Source organism: Cheilinus undulatus, linkage group 18 (genome assembly GCF_018320785.1).
Source record: "Cheilinus undulatus linkage group 18, ASM1832078v1, whole genome shotgun sequence".
Taxonomy (NCBI): Eukaryota; Metazoa; Chordata; class Actinopteri; order Labriformes; family Labridae; genus Cheilinus; species Cheilinus undulatus.
The window spans coordinates 11896054-11921033 of NC_054882.1; the positions used below are offsets into that span (position 1 = coordinate 11896054).

At 40.2% G+C, this 24980-nt stretch overlaps 1 protein-coding gene across 2 annotated transcripts; it reads right to left on the reverse strand.

Annotated features, from left to right (window-relative positions):
• Positions 1-1468: 1468 nt before the first annotated feature.
• dpysl5a (dihydropyrimidinase like 5a) lies at positions 1469-24367 on the reverse strand. 2 transcript variants are annotated; one of them, XM_041812038.1, is made up of 13 exons: positions 24298-24367; positions 18252-18522; positions 13038-13196; positions 12227-12406; positions 11835-11903; positions 11695-11739; positions 11535-11610; positions 9998-10154; positions 9769-9910; positions 9387-9529; positions 9065-9272; positions 6085-6253; positions 1469-5477 (listed from the first exon to the last, which is right to left on the reverse strand). In XM_041812038.1, exons 2-13 carry the CDS (start codon positions 18510-18512, stop codon positions 5392-5394), a joined length of 1695 nt encoding a protein of 564 aa, XP_041667972.1. In that variant the 5' UTR covers positions 18513-18522; positions 24298-24367; the 3' UTR covers positions 1469-5391. The 2 variants fall into 2 exon arrangements, with proteins under 2 accessions (XP_041667972.1, XP_041667971.1); XM_041812037.1 differs by lacking the exon at positions 24298-24367 and adding an exon at positions 18680-18737.
• Between the last annotated feature and the right edge of the window lie 613 nt (positions 24368-24980).

Genomic DNA, 24980 nt, shown 5'->3' on the forward strand with positions numbered 1-24980 from the left:
ATCTTTGCTTGGACTTCAATGATATTCCCCCCAAACATTGGGACAGGAGCATGTTTTCCACTGTGTTACATCCCTTTGTCTCCCAACAACACTCTGAGACACTGATGAAGAACTGAGCAGGCTTTTCCCATTCTTGTTTGATGCACATCTGAAGTTTGGCACCTTATAATGCTACCTACATTTTCAATGGGAGACAGGACTGGACTGCATGCAGGTTAGTCTAGTATCTGAATTGTTTTACTGTGAAGCCAGCGCAGAATGTGGCATTGTCTGCTGAAAACAGCCAGGACACCACCGGAAAGCAGATGTTGATCCTAAACCTGAGTGTACGTCTCAAGGGATATCCTAACCCTATCATAGATGGTTCCTTAGTATCTGCCCTCCTGGTCTTCCACAAAGTGAAGAACCCTTACCCTAACCCTATAATTAATGGTTCCTTAGTAGCCACCCTCACAGTCTTCCACAAAATAGAGAACCCTTACCCTAACCCTATTATAGATGGTTCCTTAGTATCTGCCCTCCTGGTCTTCCACAAAGTGAAGAACCCTTACCCTAACCCTATCATTAATGGTTCCTTAGTATCTGACCTCCTGGTCTTCCACAACGTGGAGAACCCTTACACTAACCCTATTATAGATGGTTCCTTAGTATCTGCCCTCACAGTCTTCCACAAAGTGGAGAACCCTTACCCTAACCCTATAATTGATGTTTCCTTAGTATATGCATTTACAGCTGCACGGCTGCACAGTGGTTAGCGCTGTTACCTCACAGCAAGAAGGTCAGGGTCTTTCTGTGTGGAGTTTGCATGTGTGGGGGTTGCTTGGTGACTCTAAATTGCCCGTAGGTGTGAGCATGAGCGTGCCTGGTTGTCTGTCTCTGCGATTGGCTGGCGACCAGTGCAGGGTGTACCCGGCCTCTCGCCCAGTGACAGCTGGGGATAAGCGGTATGGAAAATGGATGGATGCCCTCATGGTCTTTCACAAAGTGGAGAACCCTTACCCTATCATTAATGGTTCCTTAGGAACTGCCCTCAAAGTCTTTCACAAAGTGGAGAACCTTGTTCTATATTTTTCTGTGAATGACTGAGCTTTTCAGGAGAGTCGTGGTACAATCACCCCTCTCACTTCTGAAATTTTACAGGTGTTTTCATCACTCCATAACTTTCCCGGACTTTTCTTGGCCTTGTCTCAACTTTTTTTGGAAAATGTTGCTGGCATCAAATTGAGAATGTGTGTGTGCTTCCAAAATAACAAACTTTATCAGTTTGAACATCATATATTGTCTCTGTGCTGTTTTATAATTAAACATAGTTTCTGTTGTAAGGGATTTGCAAATTACTGTGTTCCATTTTTAGTCACATTTTAAAAAACGTCCCAACTTTTGGCATTTATAAGTAGTAACGCAGAATGAAGAAAGATAACAGCAAATACAAGACTGGGTCTGAGATTTCATGGTGGTTTATTTGCACTCAAATCATGTGATAAAAAGCTGCAAGACAAATAGGAGAGGAGTTCAGAGTGTTTTTGGGCACCAGAGAACCAACAGGAGGAAAACAGAGTACAGTTACTAAAGACAAGTAAGAGAGGAGTTCAGAGTGTTCACGGGCACCAGAGTTAGTTAGAGTTACTAAAGACAGAAAAGGTAAAAAGATGAAACCATCACTGATTCTGTAGCAGGATGATAACAGTCTAAACAGGTTTAATGAGGTGCTGCCCTGACTGAGTTAACAAAAATACAAGACAAGAATTTACAGATAACTTCAGTAACTAAAGACAGGATTTTCAGTGCTTTGCTGCTCAAGAGGATCACTTCACCATCTCTGTGTCACAGTGGTGTGTTAAGGAACATTTAAACCTGCCCTAAAGCAACCTCAGCCATCAACAGGAAGTGATCTACGGCAGTATGAGATGGTGCTTTCGGGTGAGAAAAAGGCAGTTTGGGTGAGATTTTTGCCGTCAGTGGAAACATCAGCAGCATCAGTGCTAACAGAGTAGATCTAAGTATGCTACCATGCACACAGTAGAGGTTCATTCACATTTGGTGGGGGTGGAACAGATGTCTGTTCTGCTATAAGGCTGTAAACATGAGCACAAATGCTAATCTGTTAAACAAACTGGCCAACAAAGTCTTCAATCTTAGCAGGAAAAATAATCTAACAACACAGGAATATTAACATAAAACAGCCAAAAGGAAATATACTCTATCACAGAGGAATTAACATCAAACAAAAATAAGAAAATATAATCTAACACAGGAACAGAAAACCGCATAAACAAGGACATAGAAAAATAAATTAACAGATTAAAAAGCTTCACTTATATTCAGAAGTTTTTCGTCACGCTGGGACTCAGTCCATTTTCACTGACATCGTTTTTTTTCAGTTGCTTTGACACATTTCTCAGGGTTAAAAAAAAGATTAATTTAGAAAGTTGTAATCTCTCCAGAAAAATTCTTTTAGTTTTTTTTTATTCAAAATTGCTGCATAACACATAAAAGTCCACGCTGAATGATGAAGTGATCAGGTTGTGGAGGTCAAAGGTCAAGAATGTTGAGCGTCATGTTCTTCCCTTGTATGTGAACGAGATGACAAGAAGGCCTTGGTGGATTATCTTCAAATTCTGCACAAATATCCACTCTGTTAATGTTTAGGTCAAAGGTCAAAGGTCGGTGTCATCGGGCCTTATGTTCATCCCTTGCTTATGAAATCACACCACTCCAGAAACAGTCCTCGTCCCCACCATGGTTTCATTGCTCACCAATGTCAGGGAGGTGTTAAATATCCAGGCGATAGCAAAAGAAGAGAAGAGAAACACGACTATCAGATGTAGATATCTTTAAATAAAGCATCTGCTAACTGAAACTGTGACAGAGTTAGGGTTCAGGTAGGGTAGGGTTAGGGTTAGGGTAAGGTGGGGTAAGGTGTAGGGCTAGGGTTAACCCTAACGGTCAGGCTGTAGCTCTAGAAGCGAAGAGAAGCACGACTATCAGATGTAGATATCTTTAAATAAAGCATCTGCTAACTGAAACTGTGACAGAGTTAGGGTTTGGGTAGGGTAGGGTAGGGTTAGGGTTAGGGTTAGGGTAGGGTGGGGTAAGGTGTAGGGCTAGGGTTAACCCTAACAGTCAGGCTGTAGCTCTAGAAGAGAAGAGAAGCACGACTATCAGATGTAGATATCTTTAACTAAAGCGTCTGCTAACTGAAACTATGACAGAGTTAGGGTTTGGTATAGGCCAACACTAATCCACTAAAAGCTTAGATGCTCATTTCTCTGCCTTATTTACATGTTTATTTTTGATTGGACCAAAATGACAGAACTCTGACAGTGCTGTCTCACTGGTTCTCTTTTAAATTTCATATTTACCCCTCTGAGGTCTAAGCACTTAATAGCACGTTTACGCCATGTTTTTATTAATATCTTTGTCATTTTATGTCGTAGAAATGCAGTTCAAACACTTTCGTGAACAGGAGAATCGCATCTTTCACTTCTGTTTCCACTTGCCATCCTACATGGTTCACATCCTTAGTTGCAGGGCCAATAAAAGAGGAATGGGTGCATGTTGTCACCTCTCACTGTGCGTTATTGGATGAATCCTTTGTCCGTCGACCTTTCCAAACCTACTGGCACTCTGGAATCCCTAAGGCCCTCTCTTTCACAGTTTTTGTAGGAGAGGTAAGGCGAGAGACCAGAGCGAGAGAAGCAGTGACAAAGATGACACAGCTTCATTTTGGTGAAAATAGAATGACAGACAACTTTTATGCTCAAAAATGTACATGACAAAATTTCATTTTAGACATGTTTTCTGCACACACCTATCATTTTACTTATGAATTCCACTACTTTTGTGGAGCTAAGACTTTGGTAAACCTATTTCAAGCATCAAAACAATTGGTCCACATGAGTGAAGGTGTGTTTTCACAAAGATTAAAAATTGTTCAAAGATCGGTTTTCAAAATTCAGCATTTGGGCTAAAATAAGTTATAAAAATGGGCCTCAGTATGCATAAAGCTGAGATTGTCCTGAGAAATTTTGCTATAAAACACTCCGGTATTGTGTTATTTGCAAGTACCTTCCGTCCATCTTCTTCTCCTTATCCAGGGTTGGGTTGCGGTGGCAGTGGGTGAGGCAAGTAAACCCAGATGTCCCTTTCCCCTGCAATACTTTCCAGTTCCTCCTGAGGGATTCCAAGGTGCTCCCATACCAGATGGGACATATAATCCCTTCAGTGAGTTCTGGGTCTTCCTCGGGGTCTCCTCCCAGTAGGATGTGCCTGGAAGACCTCCACAGGAAGGCGCCCAGGAGCCATCCTGATCAGATGCCCGAACCACCTCAACTGGCTCCTTTCGACGTGAAGGAGCAGCAGTTCTAATTCGAGATCCTCCTGGATGTATGTGCTCCTCACTCTATCTCTAAGACTGAGCCCAGCCACCCTCCTAAGGAATCGCATTTCGACTTCTTGTATCCGTGAGCTCATTCTTTCAGTCATTACCCAGAGTTCATGACCATAGGTGAGGGTTGGGACAAAGATTGACTGGTAAATCGAAAGCTTTGCCTTTCAACTCAGCTCCTTTTTCACTACAACGGTACGGAACAGTGCCTGAAAAAACTGCAGATGTTGCACCAATCTGCCTGTCAATCTCACAGTCATGTTCACGAGTAGAATGGACCATGAGATTGACAAGGGAAGTACCTTAAAAATGTGAATTAAAAAATAATGTTAAAATGGAGAATATACCCTTGGACCTCAGAGGGTTAATGTTCAGTCAACAATGATGTATGTCAGAAACTGTGGGGAAATTAACAGAACAGAAAGCTGATCTATCTGGACATCATTAACACGAGATTTGGATTAAGTATTCTACTGATGAAGACAGAATCTGAACTGAAGGCCTCCAGCACAAAAATGTCTTCATACAGTCAGGACTGGTTTAACACAAACATCATCCCATTTTTAAGAACTGAGCCAAAGCAACTGAGAGAATCTGTGATTTAACAACTCTGTCATTCCCAAGGCTCGCAGTACAAAGACATTTGTGACATTTGTGACATGAAATCATGTAAAAAGGCATCTAAATAGAACATGATACAAGTGCAAAATCGTATTTTACAGTGAGGTAACACAACGGACTCACCCCCATATTTACCCTACATTATCAAAATTAAACCAAATAAACCACTGACAGTTCAGTCCTGTTTTTGGTTAACACTGGAGCTCTAGCCGTCCGTATTGATCCGTATTAAAGAATATTAAGGTCATGTGATACATCAGTCTTAATAGTTACTGAGTTCAAATTAAAACCTCATTACCTCAAACACATTCTAAGCTTCCAGAAAGAAAACTAGTCATCCTCCATCCACCTGTTTCCTCAGGTATCATCCTTCGTCTGATTGGTTACCAGATCCCGCTGGATCTTCCTCCAGGTGGAGCCAGGATCCTGGCCGAGGATCTCTTTGGAAGGTGGTCATCAATCTGAGCTCCTGGAGGAGGGGGGGATCAGGTGAACCAGTTCAGAATTAAAATACAAAACCCTGAAATGGTGTGCAGATTTATTATTATTCTAAAGTATAAGAAGCTAAATGTATGATTTATGGCACATTCCTAGAAGATATTTGGGTATAAAGTACAGAACACTCTACTGTCTTCACTAGAAAACAGAGAGCTCTTGTTCATCTTATCATATGAATTATGTTAAACTATATATTTATTTAATATCCAGGACTTGTCTTTGAGGTCTAGGACCATAAACCAAGAACTGTAGTTTTAATCCAGCCTCAGACCTGAGCACTTCTTCTCAAATTTATTCGTAAAAAATAAATAACCACCCAGAAATGTGAGCTGATAATGAATCAGTTTGGAGAATATAACTAAGAGGGGTTTATATTTGGTGCTTTAAATCTTTAACCTGTCTTATTGAAGCTTGAAATACTGTTAAACCAGTTTAATCCTCCTAAACCTTTCAGTCCAAAGCAAAAAGGCTTTGAACAGCTGTAGAAATGGCACCCTCATCAGGCCAATTACTACATGAAACACTTCTCCTTTCTTCAGCCTTCTTCTTCACAATTGAATGAATCTGTTGATTCTCACCAGACAGGCTGAAGCTGGACTCATGGAGGTCCCTCTGGCCCCCATGTCGGGTACAGGGACGGGTCGGAGTGTCAAGGTCTGGTGCCCCAAGGTCCCTCTTCCCTGAGTTGGCCACCGCTACAACTTCCCCCTGGTAAGGCTCCCGTTCAACCGCTTTAACAGCCTGACTCTGAGAGAAACAGCAGATAAAAAGACATGGATATAAGGTTCATAAACCAACACTGAAGGTTTCAGGTTCTTTAAGTACTGTAGTTTAAAAGTAAGGCTCCATTCAACAGCTTTAATGGCCTGGTAAAGAATCACATCAGCAGACATGAGTATGAGGTTCAGAAACTAGGCTCAACCAAACAGTGATATCAACAACAACCTCCAGAGGACAGGAGTGAAGGTATCACCATCTACTGTCGGCAGAAGACCTCTTAAACTAAAGTAAAGAGGCTACTCCAGAAGATGCAAATGACTCAATGGCAAGAAGAATTGGAAGTTTGGGCTGGAAACCACCAAAAAGCACAGAGAAAATTCTCAAAAATCCTGGGACAAAGTTTTATGGACTGATGAGACAATGATGGACCTTTACTATAGTGATGGAAAGGCTAACGTTTGGAGAAAGAAAGGATCTGCTCATGATCCCAAACACACAAGCTCATCTGTGAAACACAATGGAGGTAATGTCAGGGCTTAGGATTGCACGGATTCTTCTGGGATGGGCTCATTAATCTTCACTGATGATGTAAAACATGATGGCAGCAGCAAAATGAACTCCAAAGTGTACTGAAACATTTGGTCTGCCAATCTTAGGAAAGATGCAACCAAACTGATTGGGAGATCCTTTATCACGCAGCAAGACAATGTCCCAAAACACGCTGATAAAACAATAAAGGAGTTCATCAGGGGCAAGAAGTGGAAGGTTTTAGACTGGCCAAGTCAATCTCCAGACTTAGAGCATGCATTTAAAGAGGAGACTGAAGGGAATAACCCCTCAGAATCAAACAATAACTAAAAGAGGCTGCGGTGACAGCCTGGAAAAGCATCACAAACGAAGAATGCTAAAGTTGCTGGTGTCAGTGATTCGCAGGATTGATGCAGTTATTAGAACTAAATATAAAGTCGCATTCACTTCAATCTATTTTAAGTCTATCCATTCTAGTACCTTTGCTCACCTAAAAATGTTGTGTTCTGTTACAAATAATGCTATCTTCCATGTTATGTATCAGAGAGAGATGTAAAAACGTATATGTTGATCTATTGTCTCACATTCACCCCACGCTTCACTCACCCTGTGACCTCCACATCACTCACGGGTCATCAGTAACAATAAGGGGCTATTTGATGGCTAGCCTGATCCAGGACGACCCATGGAGTTGGGTCTGAGCACATCTAAATTCTAATCTTCAGCTGATTCCCCCCTCATTTCCTTTCCCCCCAACTGTGCTTTTCTGATCCAGCCAATCAGAAACTTCATGTTTGTCATCTATTCACCTTATTACTGAAGTTTCTACAAGGATGATAAACCAGGATCATTACTGGGTATGGGATATGCAGGGATAATGGGACCAGTTGATTCATACAGCTTGGCATCATGGCTCTTTATTTTAAAGGATGAACTTTTCAGGGTTAGACCCTAAGATAAAGGTTTAGAGTTACCCCTAAACTTCAAGGCTTAGGGGTAAAAACTGAAGAAAGTAGAAGGGTGTGACATCCAAAGTTACTATTTTAAGTGTTTCCTCCCACTAGCCCTGTATAACGTTATACTATCACATAAAAGGAGAAATTATGGTTAAAAGTGAATCAGATGTTGGTGGTTTTTGTTCTTTGTATAGACTGAGGTAAACTCTCCTGTTGTTTCCAGTCTTAATGCTAAGCTAAGCTAACAGTCCAGGATTTTCTCTAGAGTCATGAGACCGTTATCATCATATCATTCTGCCCTAGGGAGAAGAATAAAAGAGAAAACTAAAATTTTAAAAATAGTCCTGTAACTGGTGAGTATGATCTGTCTGCAAGCTACTTTAGCTTCCTGACCAGGCTTTATGAGGATCTGAGGATCCAAACCTGGGCCAGGATCCACATTGGAGGGCTTCAGAGACTCAATAATCTGGAACCACTGATTTAAACTTTGTTTGTTAATCAGGAAAAGAAACTAGAGGAACTGGGGATTAAAAGATCAAGCAGGAAGTCACAAATATAATCCCACCTTTCTCTGCAGAACCACCCCCTCCCCAGCACCCCCACCCCCCACCAGCCCCCAGTAGAAAGGGGGGTCTGGAAGGTTTGATCCTCCCAGGACTCCTCATCTCACTGATTCACACAGCTGCAATTATTTCATTGTTAACATATAAGTAATCAATAAATTTATCAATGACCAATGACCGACTCAATGATCAATAACTCTATCAAGGACTACATCAAACAGTATTCTGTAGATTCAGACTCAGCGTGATTTGGAGGTTTCTGTTGAATATGTTTTCTTTCATGAAGGATCATAAAATCCTGATCACTTTGGTCCCAGATGCTGAATTAACTTGGACAGGATCGCTCTGATCCAGACTGCTCAGGATCTTCCTGATTCAGACTCCTCAGGATCTTTCTGATCCTGACCCCTCAGGACCTCCCTGATCCAGATTCCTCAGGACCTCTCTGATCTAGACTCCTCAGGACCTCCCTGTTCCAGAGTCGTCAGGATCTCTCTGATCCAGACTCCTCAGGATTATTAAGGATCATAAGAGTTTCACAGGGACTAGAGACTTACATTTAAACTTGGTCTACAGGGGGCGCCAAAGTCCACTGAAACTGAGACGGTCTGTCCAGCTGCTGTAGGTTAAACTTGACTGTTTGATCCTGACTCTGTTTGTTGAGGTCTTAGATGAGGACAGATCTTCTGTTATTTTATAATCCTGATTTGTTGGTGAGTTTGGAATCAAGAGGGTGAAAATATCAGCTGGCTTTTTTCACTGTTAAAATGATAAATATTTAATTCTCCTACCTTCTCCCTCTGAACCATCTTCTTATACAGGAAATCAGGGAACGTCCTCAGAGCGCAGAACTTCCCAGAGCCCTCAGCACACGTGAACATGCCGTTCTCGTAGACCAGACGACCACGGCTGATGGTGACCAGCGGTACGCCATGACAGCGCAGACCCTCATAGAGGTTCACATCTCCTCCCTGGACCTGGTTTTCCACAGAGATGACCCTGCAGACAGAGGGAAAGGAGAGTCCATTAAATCAGACAGTCAGCCTCAGAGAGGAGAGATAAAAGCTACAGCCAGACAAGTCGGTCGATGAATGGATAGCTCTGGTTTCATACTTGGATCCCTCGGGGTCCCAGACCACCACATCAGCATCTGCTCCAGCAATGATCCGGCCTTTCCTTGGGTACAGGTTGTAGATCTTGGCTGCGTTAGAGCTTGTGACTGCTACGAAGCGATTCTCATCCATTTTACCTCCAATCTGTGAAAATAAGAATAATTCATTCTCATTTTAGTATCAGAAGCTAATTTTAGTGTGTTTTTGTTTTACTTCCGACACAACTGCCCTTGTTCTGGAAGTTCTCAACTGAAAAAACTTTGGAGAGACTATTTGACTAATGAAGTCAAAAATCTTGTGTGAAGTGTAATAAGACCTTTGCAACAGATATGAGGCAAATCCCCTCACTAAAATGTCAGACAGGAACAAACAGCTTCACGTACCACTCCTCTCTCCCAGATGACGCTCATCCGGTCCTGAACCCCTGGTAGTCCGTGGGGGATCTTGGTGAAGTCGTCTTTGCCCATGGCTCTCTGTTTGACGGTGAAGGGTCGGTGGTCTGAGGCCAGGATGTTCAGAGTATCGCTGCAGAGATGAAGGTCACACGTTTTAACCAGAACAGATCAAACTCTGACTTTAATGATGATAATGATTCTGCAGCGTTCCCCTCACTTTCCCAGCAGGCTCATGAGGAAGCTGGGAGTATTCGGGTCCAGACGGAGAGGGGGCACAGTGACGTGGGCCGCGGCGTGGGCCCAGTCCTGATGGTAGTACTGCATCCCAGTCAGCACAGAGTGGGCTGTGGTTGTTTCACCGTGGACCACTTTACCTATTGTTTAGACAGGACAACATAAATGAGAGTGAAAAGAGTGTCTGACAAGGGATTAAACAGACAAGAGATTAAAGGATTAACAAAGAAAGGATGACTCTACCGCTTTAGGATGGGGTTTCTGAAAAACATTAGTCTGACTAGTAGTGTTGTACTCAAGACCACACTATCTGAGACTAAGACTTGCCCAAAGCACAACATGCAAAAATCTCAAATCTTAAAAATTTATTCAACTAATTTCTTGTAAAAAATAAAGCCTTGTAAGTATTTAAAAACCACTGACAAGTCTAGAATTATTTTAAATATCTGAAAATGAGATGTTAATCTAGATTTGTCAGGTGAGTGAGGCCTAAAGTAAGTGTTCAGAGGTATTTCTGTTTAGATGGACTGATTTTGGAGATTTTGCAGGTGTAGCTATTTGTTGTTTTAGCAGGTGCTTCTCCTTATTATCCCATTAATGAAGTTGAGGAATAGCAGATCAGTGCTGTCTCAACCGGTCTTGATGGAAAATCCCGAGTCCGGCCAGTGCGAGACTTTCAAAATGTGATCTTGAGACCGGTCTCAAGACCAAGACTGTTCCCGAGTACTACAACACTACTGACTAGTAGACCAGTCTTCATAAAACAGACACACTGATACTGAAATTCAGTCCACTTAAAAATAATCGTCCTGTTTTCACCCAGAGAGTCTGAATATTCAAATATCTAAAGATGGGAGCCAGTGTAAATCAGTGTTAATCTGACAAACAGGTCCCTGATTGTCTCCTGATTGTCATCACCTGGGCGCATGGCCCTGCTACAGAGGTCAGTAGGAGTCTGCTCCAAGAATCAGCATGTTTGACTGATCTGGATAGAGCCGTGTGATAGGTCAACTTCAATATGGTGTTCCTCAAAACCAGATAAGGCCACTATGTGGAGTGAGTCCTCGTACCATCCCTGAACTAAAAGCCAGTTTGATGGTAGGGTGGAGAAGATGTGGAGAACACTATGCTGACAAATACCAGATTTTCCTGCTAGTCCTACATTGCTGTAAGAAAAATCTGGGGGTAAAGTCCTGGTGAAAAAGCCACCTGTTTGCAGTCACACATGCAGCTCAACCTGGTAAATCCAAAAACTGTTCAGGAGTTCTGTGCTTGTGTGAAGGCTTCTCTCTATCTGCCCACAACATGATCAACATGAGTCTGATTCTGCTCCAGGTTTGTTCCTGTTAAAGGATATTTTTATTCTTCCCACTGTAACACCATTAAATATAGTTTAGAGCTGTGGATCATTCATGTCTGTAAATAATAGAACAGAGATTTGATCTTTTTATACCTTTACATTTGCTATTAAAGGGTTTACATAAATGAAGGTAGACTTGTAGAAGAAAAAAAACACTTACCCTGCATCTTAGCAGTAGCCACAACGTCTCCTGCAGCCATACTGGAGACGTTCACCAGGTAGATGGGGCAGTGGGCCTGTCAGCAAACACAAACACTAAAGGGTCAATAAAATATCTGCATTTGTACATTCTAAATTTGTCTTAGACAGATATCACTCACCCTGTTGGCGATGGTAATGGCCCTGTGGGTGGCTTCTGCTTCTAACTGTAAAGAAACAAAACTGTGAGGACTAGTCAGAAACATGGATGACATTTAAGGGTCAACCCTAACCATAACCCTAAGGAACCAAACTGTCATACCTCCTCAGGTCTGCTGATTTCAATGCCCTCAGGGCCACTGATCCCCAGATCCAATGCTTCCTTTGCCCCCTGAGAAGAGACGAGACAGTGTCCTAAAATCAGTTTACAATAAATGACTAGAAAACCCAAAAATCACAAGATAAAAGTGGATATAAAAATGAGAAAAAACCCATGAGTCAGTGATAAAGGTGGATATATAAATTATAAAAAACCATGAATCAATGATAAAGGTGGATATATGAATGAGAAAAACCCATGAATCAATGATAAAGGTGGTTATATAAATGATAAAAACCCATGAGTCAAGGATAAAGGTGGATATATAAATGAGATAAACCCATGAGTCAATGATAAAGGCAGATACCTAAATAAGATGAGATTGTTCCCCTCACCTCTGCCACTAGCTCCCCGTTCTCAGCGTGGACTCTTGCTATCGCTCCGATGTCTTTGCAGTGCTGTAGCACCTGGAAGAGTTCGCTGTCTCTCAGCATGAACATGTCCTTATAGGCCATAAACATCTGGAAGGAGTTCACTCCTTTTTCTCGGACCAGCTTCTCCATCTCAGCTCGAACCTGCAGGAAGAGAGGCAGCTGGGGAATCAACCATCCTGAGCTTGATTTTAGGGGAATGATTGATCTAAAATAATTATTTCTAACTAAACAGTAGGTTCTCCATTCATCAATCAATCTCTTTATCTTTGGGCCTTTTTGTCTTTATTTGGACAGAAAAGTGGATTGAAAAAAAAACAGGGAAAGAGAGTGGGAAATGACATGTGGGTAAGAGCCACAAGTCAGACTAAAACCCGGCTGTCTGCTCAGTAGATAGATAAAGTTTAACCCAACAGTTAGGAAACCTGTGCCCCTTAAAAGTCCTCATGCTTTCAGCTGAAGTCAGAATCTGAGAGAAAGGTGCGTCTATACGTTCTTCAAATAACCAGAAAACAACACAGATATTTAAACTACTAACTCTGAGTAAACCCAGAATCTGAGCTGAGGTGATCTACCCAGGAGTTTCAAAAATGCATTCACTCATGGACAGAGCGGTTCCTACTGTCTCTAATCAGCCACGACACCATTCAGTCTACGCTGCTTTAGATTTGATTATTAGCCATAATGTCAGAATCATAATGCTGTTTTCTCCCTTAATGCTCCAGAGTCCAGTGAAAAAAGAACATGAGGACAGGAATTCTGAGTGTTGGAGTACCTTTGGCCCCCACCAAGTCACTCCTACATGTAGGGCGTAGTCACAGCAGGTTTTGGAGTCAGCTAAGCTGCGGCACTTCTCGTAGGCTTCCAGCAGAGACTCGTTCTTCTCTGGTAGAACATGTGCCATCACCATCGTTGTCCCACCAGCAAGGGCAGCCTGAAAATGACACACATGTCAGCCAAACTTTTAACATGTGAAGAGTAAATCTGCCAACAAATGCTTGTTTTCTTCATGTCAGTCACTTTTGGTGAAAACACTCCTTTTTCATTAAAGTCCAGCATTATGTAGAATGGATGTTATTGTTCTGACTTTATTGTGGTTTAAAAGGCCAACTGAGATGATCTAAAGGAGCAGACTTTAAACCAACTGAAGCTCACGATAAACCTGCACTGATTCATGCAGTCCAAGAATACAAGAGGCTGCAATCAGCTGAGTTACATGGCTACATAATCTTAAAGTCAAAAATGCTTAACTTTATTATAGCTGTTATGAGGGTCATATGCATCCTTCTAAACTCTATAGACTCAGTTATAACTATGACTGTAACTACTATAACTAACCAGCTAACTAATTATATCTAACTAATTATAACATAAACTGGCCTTAATGCATATCTTTATGTTATTTTGAGGGTCATACACATCCTTCTGAGCCCTATAGACTCAGTTAAGCTATAACTATAACTATAACTACCATAGCTAGCTTGCTAACTAACGAACTAACTAACTAACTAACTAACTAACTAGCTAACTAACTAACTAACTAACTAACTAACTAACTAACTAACTAACTAACTAACTAACTAACTAACTAACTAATTAACTAACTAACTAACTAACTAACTAACTAACTAACTAACTAACTAACTAACTAATTAATACCCAGCCATCAAAGTGTCTCAAGACATCTTAACACATCTTAAGACCCATGTCTATAGACACGTCTTATAGACATGTCTTGACTTACCAAGACGTCTCAAGACATCTCAACAAATGTGTCTTAAGACACATCTTAAGACGTCTTGAGACACTTTGATGGCTGGGTATGTAAAACTACTGTAACTACTATAGATAATTAACTAACTATGTAACTAACTATAACTTACTGACTATCACTACTATAACTTATTATAACTACTATAACTAACTCACCAACTTACTATAACTACTGTAACTGACTATAACTACTTTAAATAATTAACTAACTACCTATAACTACTGTAACTATTATAACTAATTATAACTACTATAACTAACTACCTATGACTACTGTAACTACTATAACTAATTCTAACTACTATAACTAACTAACTAACTAACTATGACTACTGTAACTAACTATCTATAACTAATTTGAAAAATTAACTGACTAACTACCTATAACTACTATAACTACTATAACTAACTATAACTACTATAACTAACTAACTAACTTACTAACTAATACTACTATAACTAATAAACTAATGAACTAACTAACCAACTCACTAACTATAAGTTCTATCACTGACTAACTGACTAAATAATTATTACTTAAACTTGACTTAATTCTTATCTTAATGGTTATTATGAGGGTCATATTCATCCTTCTGAGCTCTATAGACTCAGTAAAGCTATAACTATAACTGTAACTATAACTAAGTATAACCAGTATAACTAACAAACTTTAACTGGTCATTATGAGGTTCATTTCAACCCTTCTGAACCCCAAATACTCATCTAGAGGGGTTTAAAGCTACATTGTTAAATCAGCCCTTCTCTGCTTCTACAAACAGATATTTAAAGTGACAGTATCTTAATAATCCTAGCCAATGAAAACAGGGCGTGTTCTGTGTAGAAGTGCTCCATCTGTCAGATGACCCTGGAGAGTGGGAGGGGGAAAAAGGGGGGCGTGGGTCTGAGAACCATTGTCTCCATGCACAATAGTGAGAGTGAAAAGGCTTAACAGCAGCCCCCCGGTATCCTTGGCAACAGATACTGATCTGCATTTGTCTCTGGAGGCATTCTTGAGCATAGCAGCAGGAGGAGAGGGAGGGGTGAGGAGAGAATAGGGTCTGTCACCAGCGTTTACCAGCGAAGAGTGGTCTATCCAGGTCTCTTACAAGCACCGGAGGAAAGCAATGTCCTCTGTTAGTCTGTCAGTCACGTTTTAGTATGTTAGTCGCCTACAAGTTTTAAATTGGTATTTTAGTTGTATGACTGTGTTTTGGTCGTGTGTTAGTCTTTTAGTCGTCTTTAGTCTTTAAGCCATGTTTTAGCCTGCTAGTCGTCTCTTAGTATTTTAGCAGTCATCTCATAGTTGTTTATTAGTTTCATTATCCCTAAATGCCACAGACTGAAGCATCATCACAACCCCGTGATCCTGAGTGGACTATCTCAGTCTAATCAGTTGTCTTTTAGTCATCTTTAGTGTTTTAGCCATCTTTTAGTATGTTTGTCATCCGCAAGTTTTTAAGTCATCTCTTAGTCATCTTATAGTCATCTGTTAGTCATCTTTCGATGTCTTGTTGTCTTTTAGTTTTGTTTTATTCATCTTACAGTTAGTCTACGATTTCCCTCAGTCTTACCAGCAGCCATGATAATTTTAGTCCATGCTTCCAGGTTGTTTCACCAGCAGCAGTGATAACTGTCAAAGCATGTAGATTGTGTCTTAGAGTGGAGAAACACTGTTGAACTTTTAGAGTAAAATAAACCAATATAAACAATAACAAATATATTGTGACAAACTAAATGTACTTAACGTGAAAAAAGTCAAATATGATTTTAAGAAAATTAAGAATTTAACACTGACCCAGAGCAACTAGTAGAAACAGAGAACAGGAAGTGATGTCATATACTAACTGAGTCGGTGACAGCCAGGCCTCTGTGTTGATTGGCTAATGCTTGCATGACATCTAATTGTTCAGATAGAACTGTGGGAGGGTCATAATTTGAGACTTTGGAGAGTAAAAACCACTAGGGCAAACACCACACCTGTCAGACTCACCTGTCAGAAAATCTGTCAGGCACACCTCTCAGAAACACCTGCCAGACTCCCCTGTCTGAAAAAATGTCAGACTCACCTGTAAGACTCACCGGTCAGTAACTCCTTTTAAAAACACCTCTACAAACGCCTGTCAAAAACACCTGCCAGAAACCCCTAGCAGACACACCTTTCTGACACACCTGTCAGACTCACCTGTCAAACACTTCTGTCAGGAACACCACACCTATCAGAATCACCTGTCAGAATCACCTGTCAGAAACACCTGTAAGAAACACCTGTAAGAAACATCACACCTGTCAGACAAACCTGTCAGAATCACCTGTCAGAATCATCTGTCAGACTCACCTGTCAGAAACACCTGTCAGACACACCTGTCAGAATCATTTGTCAGGCTCAACCATCAGAATCACCTGTCAGAATCAGCTGTCAGAATCATCTGTCAGAAACACCTGTCAATATCACCTGTCAGAATCACCTGTCAGAATCACCTGTCAGAAACACCTGTCAGAATCACCTGTCAGAATCACCTGTCAGAATCACCTGTCAGAAACACCTTTCAGGAACACCTGTCAGAAACACCTGTCAGAATCACCTGTCAGAATCACCTGTCAGATTCACCTGTCAGAAACACCTGTCAATATCACCTGTCAGAAACACCTGTCAATATCACCTGTCAGAAACACCTGTCAATATCACCTGTCAGAAACACCTGTCAGAATCACCTGTCAGAAACACCTGTCAGATTCACTTGTCAGAAACACCTGTCAATATCACCTGTCAGAAACACCTGTCAATATCACCTGTTAGAAACACCTGTCAATATCACCTGTTAGAAACACCTGTCAAAATCACCTGTCAGAAACACCTGTCAGAATCACCCGTCAGAAACACCTTTCAGGAACACCTGTCAGAAACACCTGTCAGAATCACCTGTCAGAAACACCTGTCAGAATCAACTGTCAGAAACAACTGTCAGAATCAACTGTCAGAAACACCTGTCAGAATCAACTGTCAGAATCACCTGTCAGAAACACCTGTCAGAATCACCTGTCAGAAACACCTGTCAGTAACACCTGTCAGACACCCCTGTAAGAATCATTTGTCAGGCTCACCCGTCAGAATCACCTGTCAGAAACACCTGTCAGAAACACCTGTCAGAATCAACTGTCAGAAACACCTGTCAGAATCACCTGTCAGTAACACCTGTCAGAAACACCTGTCAGAATCACCTGTCAGTAACACCTGTCAGAATCACCTGTCAGAATCACCTGTCAGAATCACCTGTCAGAAACACCTGTCAGAATCACCTGTCAGTAACACCTGTCAGAATCACCTGTCAGAATCACCTGTCAGAATCATCTGTCAGAAACACCTGTCAGAATCGTCTGTCAGAAACACCTGTCAGAAACACCTGTCAGAATCACCTGTCAAAAACACCTGTCAGAATCGTCTGTCAGAAACACCTGTCAGGAACACCTGTCAGAATCACCTGTCAGAAACACCTGTCAGAATCGTCTGTCAGAAACACCTGTCAAACTCACTTGTCTGTTTTTGCACTTTGCTGGTTATTACCTCAGTTCTCTTGTAGCGGGTGTTTCAGCGTTAAAAAATGTAAACTGCCTAATTTAAATAATAAATAAATTGTCTTATTTCTAACCATCTTGTTTGTTTCTGGAGGTCATAAAGGTTCACCTCTATAAATTTCAGCGTGTTTCAGTCAGCAGTTAAAAACTTTCAAAAAAAGCCTTAATGATTTCTGTCTAGTTTGGTTTAATTTGGTTGGTTCATTACCAGATGCATCAGCCATAGGAACATTAAACTAGAAAACACTTATAAAGCCCCACAGCCTTCTTTGTGATCACCTGTCATCATTTTACCAAACAGCAGTGACGCAGCGCCTAAAAAAAGAACAAAAGTGTTTGATCCAGGGTGTAAGAAAACTTTCTGACACCATCAAACCTAAACCAAAGAAGTCTCTCTGACACTTTGGTTAAAATTAGAATAAGTGCAGAGCTTTCATCCATCTCTGTCAGATAACAGCACATTAGAAGTCATGGGAACATCTAAGAGTGTCTGGTTAAATTTAGAAAAAAGCTGCCCTCCATATGAATCCTAATCCACAGAAACACAGTTCTTCTATTTTGCTTCAGCTGAAAAACAGGCTGAAACTTCACCACCCCCTCCAGCCTACACCCTCCCTGGTCTCTGTCTCCAGGAGGACGTTACCTTGGTGCCGCTGTAATAGTCGTCAGCCGTGGTGGCGTTCATGAAGCTCTCCTCCAGGTGAACGCTGGTATCGATGCCCCCGGGGAGGACCAGCTTTCCAGAGGCGTCGATCACTTTGGCCCCACCTGGGATCATCAGCTCCTTCCCCACCTGCTGGATGATGCCATTCTCGATGTAGACGTCGGCCTCCTGTGTGCAGTCATCATTCACCACCTTCCCACCCTTTATCAGGATGCGAACCATGGCTGAGCTGGAAGACATGGCTATAGCTCTGAAAGACAGAGGACACAAAGATGTCCCAAACATTAAACCATCTCTGAGCAGAAGACATGGCTATAGCTCTGAAAGACAGGGGACAAAAACATGTCCCAGACTGTAAACCACCAAAAACAGATCTAAAGGTAAACTGGTTTCAGTAGAACTTTTACCTCATGTTGATATCGTGTATTTAGCCCAGCAAAGACCAGGACCAGTGCTGCTGCTCTGGGCTCAGACTGAGACTGACATCAGCTCTAAGAGCCAGACTCTGTGTCAGTCACCGCCTGTGTCCTGACGTCCCACTGGTGTGGTGGTAGAGAGAAAGGAGCTGAGTCCAGTTGTGGAACAATGAGGCAGACGATTGTCAATAGAGCCATTATAGTAGAGGACTAAAGCTGAGTACAGCGGTGTTCACTCAGTAAAGCTATAAGAGTCTGAAAATACTGACTAAGGCAGATTTAACAATCATCAGTAAAACTCATTTTTCTGTTCAGGAAAGCAAGTAAATAACTATAATTTGACATATTAATCAAGAAATATTAATGTGCTTTACTATTTTTACAGTTTTTTGTGAATCAGGAAATTTGAAAATTCATGGATAACAATAATAATTATATTTTAGCATTAAAATATCATTTGGGTTAAAGAGCTTCTACATATTGGTGTATTAACCTTTGCAGAAACATAAAAAATGATTTTGGTAATTACCAATGCTGTTAATTTAGGGCAGCTGTGGCATAAACCTTACTTCGGTTAGGGTTAGGGTGGTCTAATAAATTTGTTAATCGTTGTAAGTCATATTTTGACCTTTATAACCAGTTATTTTGTATTTTACCTCATATTTTCAACTCCAAACTTTGACTTCATAATCCCATAGTTGGACCTTTCAGACTCACAATTTAACATTTTAAATCATATTTTCACTTTGACTTCTTTCTAATATAATTGCCATTAAAAACTTTTTGAAAATTTTTTCAATTGCAATTTTATGTTTTTACCCTTTTAAGCTAATTAATTTACTTTTCTCAGATTGTGAGCTTTTAACTTATCTTTTTAACTTTTTAAATGTCAAAATCGTGTATCATCAGCGCTAAGTTTTTTTTTTTCCATATTTGATTACCAGTGAAGCAAGGTTGGCAGTTTATGGCTCAAAAGGTGACCCTGTTGGGCCCTCAGGTTAGTCCTGAATCCAGAATCCGGCCCCTGCTGTGATTGAGTTTGACACCCCTGATTTAAAGGATTCAGAGAAGTAAAGTTATCAACAGAGCAGTGTTAATTTTGTTAACAAAAACTGTAATGAAAAACGACCTTTTTTCAAGGAGGAAGACGAGAGAGAGGGACCTGGATGCAGCTGAGGACCTCCACTTCATACCAGAAGTCGGACGAGCGCCGCCATATCCCGTCTTGTAATACCAAAAGTCACTTGAACTGAACGTCTTCTTTATTGTTTTCTCCATGCATCACTGCCATATTAATAGAGGAAAGTCCAGCACATAAGGAAATACAAGTAGATGAAAAATTATTTGAAGTATGGAGTACATCTTTTCATTTAGCTGAGAAAATACAAGAAAGCAGATTCTGCTTTTATGTTTCACGATCAATTATTATTTTAATATGGATCATTTATTATAATGATTCATTAAAATCCATGTAATCTGATTGAGCTTTTTATTCCGAAATTGTGCACAATCCTTGTCTACTGTATTGAATGATGTAGTGACTTGCCTCTGGAAACATGGTGGCGATGTTGGTGTCTCTGCTGCATATTATGTCTGTGGTCAGTGATACATGAATTCGGATCATAAATCAATTGATTAAAATAAATGTAATGTTATTGCTGTGCTTGTTAAGCCAAAAATTCCTGTACTTTTCGTGTTCTTGTATTTCCTTATGTGGTGGACTTGCCTCTATTAACATGGTGGCGACACACGGAGAAAACAACGAAGAGGACGTTCAGTTCAAGTGACTTCCGGTATTAGAAGACAAGATATGGCAGCGATTTTCCGACTTCCGGTGTGAAGTCCTCGGCTGCATCCAGGTACTCTTGGAGACGGGACGAGGACAGGCTAAAAAATAGATTACTGATGATAAAAACTCTGATGAAAAGTAGATGACTTTTTGTTACAAAGACAAAACGAGACTAAAATGTCCATGCCAGACTGGCAAAAAACCTCCAAAACCTTGTTCTAAGTCCTGTTAGTCAAAAAATATTAATCCAAAGTTGAAATCTGAGTTAAATTCCACGGGACAAATGCTAATTAGCGAGTCAAAGAAACTGACATAATAACATTGATTATGATGTGTTTAAAGAGGCTCGGACTTTTGGCAATTCAAGGACAATAAAATGAATTTATTGTAATGTGTTCAAAGTCACATGGAGAAATTGGAATTTTAGTTTTTAGCAAGAGTTCTGAATAAATGTGGTCCTTTAAATGAGAATTATTTAAAAATTAATAATATAAAATAGATATAAAGCATGAGTTCTGTTAAAAAAAGTCTCATTTTCCACCCCAATTGCACCAATATTCCTATAAACATTACTAATATTATCAATAAAGAGTTTGATAATCAAGGTGCATTAGTAAGAGTACCAATATTAATCAAAATTTATCCAATGTTTGTTAGTATTTTTATCAGTTTATTTCAGATTATTACATGTAGGCTATTGATTGTATAAAATGAGTGATTTTTTACAATTTTGCTATTTCTTAAGAGAGAAAAAAATATGATGTGACTAAAAGTAAAAATTAAATGTGAGGACTTTTTGTCAACTAAAACTGGACTAAATTTTTTAGAGTTTTCATTGACTAAGACTAAAACTATGAAGGATGAACAGGACTAAAATGTGACTCAAACTAAAGCTATTTTTGTCTTAAGACTAAAACTATGACTAAATCTAAAATGGGCTGCCAATATTAACACTGCAACAGAGCAGCAGATCACAGACATTTTTGGGCTGATTATGTTCAACATCTGTTTCTGCCTTTATCTTACATTTACAGTCTCTAACCCACGTAAAGCTGCCATGTTGGTTATTTATTTTTTTCTGTTTTTATGATTTGATTTATTCATGACTTACATGAACAAGGAAGGATGAAGAGTGTTAATAATGAGTGAATAATAAAGAGTCTGAGTTAAAATGGGAGATCGTCATGTGGTCTGGTGAACTTTTTGAATGATAAAGTTTATAGACTGTCTGTGTTTTATTATGGACATCAAATTAAACATTAGCCTGAAAAAATAAAGACGTTTTTTAAAGACAGAAAATTGGTATCATCTTAAATCTTCATTAGGAGGTCAGACCAGGAAAATTCCTCTGAAACTTGCCAATTAAACTGGAACCAGTACCACCCTGCTTTAATGACGAGGGCACAGACTTATTTAAAGAGAACAATGTTTTTTTAGATTTAGCCACATAATTCTATTCTTAAAAGACACAGTATTGATGCATTTAACTTTAAAATATAGGAAGAACAAACTGAGTTGGGGTAGAGCTGGGCAATTGATCGAAAAATAATCGAAAAGGACGTTTAAAGCCTCTAACCGACATAAACCTGCCTTGGCAATTATTTCAATTTTTCCCCTTTTATTGGAAAAATTTGACTTTTTACGAAAAACATTTTCATTTCAGTTGATGTGTGTTTTGATTTCAAATGTTTGTGAATCTGTGCATGTTCTTTTCAGTTGTTTGCTAATTAATTGTAATCAAGGTAAAAGGTTCAATTAATCGTGATTTTTGCCGTAATTGCCAAGCCCTGGCTGGGGCTGTGATAATAATTTATTAATCATAATCCAGGTAAAAAACAAAGTTCAATTAATCTAACTTTAATTAACGCCATAATCAACCCAGCCCTACCAGAGGGCTACACTTGTTTGTTTTTCAGGCTCCTCCTGACTCTAAATATCATCTGTTTTCATTCTTCATTATTTCATTTAATGCCATTATTATTAGAAATGTTAAAGGGAATCAAACAGCTAAACGTCAGCTCCTGTAATCAATGAGATCAGCCCTCTCTGAGACTTAGGGATGTACCAATGCATCGGTTTAGCATCGGTATTGGCCAGTACCGGCTCTAAGGTGACCAGATATCAGATACCAGATGTTTATCTGTTCTGTGCTGACATCTGTTAAACCAAATGGGATGAGAGCAGTGAGACAAACTAACTACCAGACTGTCTCCTTCCTCTCTCAGCTCTGATTGGCTCAGCCTCTCTTCACATTAAGACTCAGTCACATGATGTCCTCATCTCTGTGTCTCAATCTGTATTTTCCTTTGAAATAAATTAATCATTTCATGGCATTCTTTCCATGAAACCTTATTTATCTGAATACATGTTCAGTTTATTTGAATAAAATTATTAATTAACACTTTTTTCATCTCAAACATTAAAAATGTCAGGTGGAGCGACCGTCTGAGTAAATGGTCCAATTACTGACTGTTAAAAAAACAATTTCAACTGTGAGAAATTCTAATTACAATACTCTGTGAATGTGTGAAATAAACACATTTTTATTAAAATTAGAAAAAATTATAGTTAGTAGGATCATCCAAAAACCTTACTCCTGTAATTTACAGGCTCTTTAATGTCAGGGATCAGCTGTAATCACGGGACTTTTATTTTGAAATAAAGTGATAAAACAGAGTGTAGCATGATTTATTATTTGTTTAACTCCAGCTGACACGCGTGGTAGTGAAACAGTTTATAGATAATTTTACAGTAAAGTACATTTTCACTGTCAGCTAGTTAAAATAGGTAACGCTGATAGAAATGAATGAATGAATCTCCTTCAGACCAGATCTGCTAAACTGGATCCAGAGATCCGAGGCACACCCTCCAAACCTGCCTCCTCCCTCCTCCCTCCTCTTCCTCACCACTGTATCAAGGATGTGATGAATCGTGCGTGTGAGTGTGCCCGTCCTGCGCCTGTGCGTGCGTGCGTGCGTGCATGCAGCGTACGTACGAGGGTGCGGCAACTTTACTGCATGGCGTGGACTGTTCCCTGATGAAGATGTGATGGAGGATAGTGAGGAGGATAAACGAGCATGCGTTGGTTTTATCAGAGCAGTCAGACACAGCTGAGCTCTGATAATATCAAACCTGAAGGCTCTAATAAAGTTAGGCTCCTATTCTCAGGGCTTGCTGCTCTGCAGGGGAGTTACAATAAACAGGTGAGCTGCTGTTACCTGTCCAGGACTCTCTGTTGTTTCTGAAATTCCGATCCAGATTCTATGAGGATGCATGAACATTAATAATCAGCTCTGACACAATCAGGCTCTCCTCTGGCATGTCTTTAAATCTCTAGATTCAATTTACATCTAAATCTATTCAAACCGAATTCACATGAATGAAAGCTCAGATGAATTTAGATTAATCAGAGTTCATATCCGGACAGTCTAAGGGTCTAGATTTGGATTTAGAACAGGGATCAGTGTGGAGGGATGACACTTTTACTTCAGCAGACTTGACACAAAGAAAGCGGTCACCATCCGGTAGGATCGGCTCTACAGATCCATCAGCGACCTAGAAACCGCCTCCCTAAATCCGCCCCCCTCCTCAGCTTCGCCCAAAGCAAAGACAAGCCTCCAAAGTGAGACCAGAACCGTAGACCTGGTCTCCATCTGGGCCAAACACCTTATTAGATCCTGGAGAGGACCAGGACCCAAGGCAGACACCCAGACATGCAGCCAGGGGGCTTTAGAGAAACAAAGTGTCCAGGATCCAGAGACCCCCCCTTGACTTGCTGGGACCATCTAGGACAGTGAGGATAAAGATGTGGACCACATACCTCCACTAAGGGTCTACTGTTGATCCTCAGAACTCTCTGCTTCCTTCAGGACCTGGACGCTTCACAATCCTCTCCACGGAGAGAACTACTCACCAGATGGAGCCTTTCTAGCCGGTCCGGGACCAAGCAGACCGCAGCATCATCGCTGTCAAGTGTTCAGACAAGTACGAGGAGGACTTCCGGCATCAGTTACCAAAATAAAATGAAATCATTTTCTCCTCAGACGAAGTGTGACACGAGCTACATTTTTATTTTTCTTTATATTTATTTATTCATTTTTCGATTCACATTGTATTATATATATATATATATATATATATACACACACACACACACACACACACACCCCCACACACACACCCACACACACACACACACATTGTTCAGAACTTAGGCGACCATGTGACCAAAACATATAGAAATACAAAAAAAAAAAAAAAAAAGAAAGAAATACACAACTTTAAATAATAAGAGTTTAAAACATACACAGTATACCTGTTGTTGCTGCTGTCACTATTTTCTGAGTTGATGATATACTTTTCTCAGATCTTCTTCTATTAGACTTAACATCAGTTATAACTGATTATATCTGATGAGGATCAATAGATTTATCTGTAAATTTTCTGTGAGTCAGTGGCAATCAGATTCTTTCACTTCCTCTGAAACCTGTGTACACCTTCTCA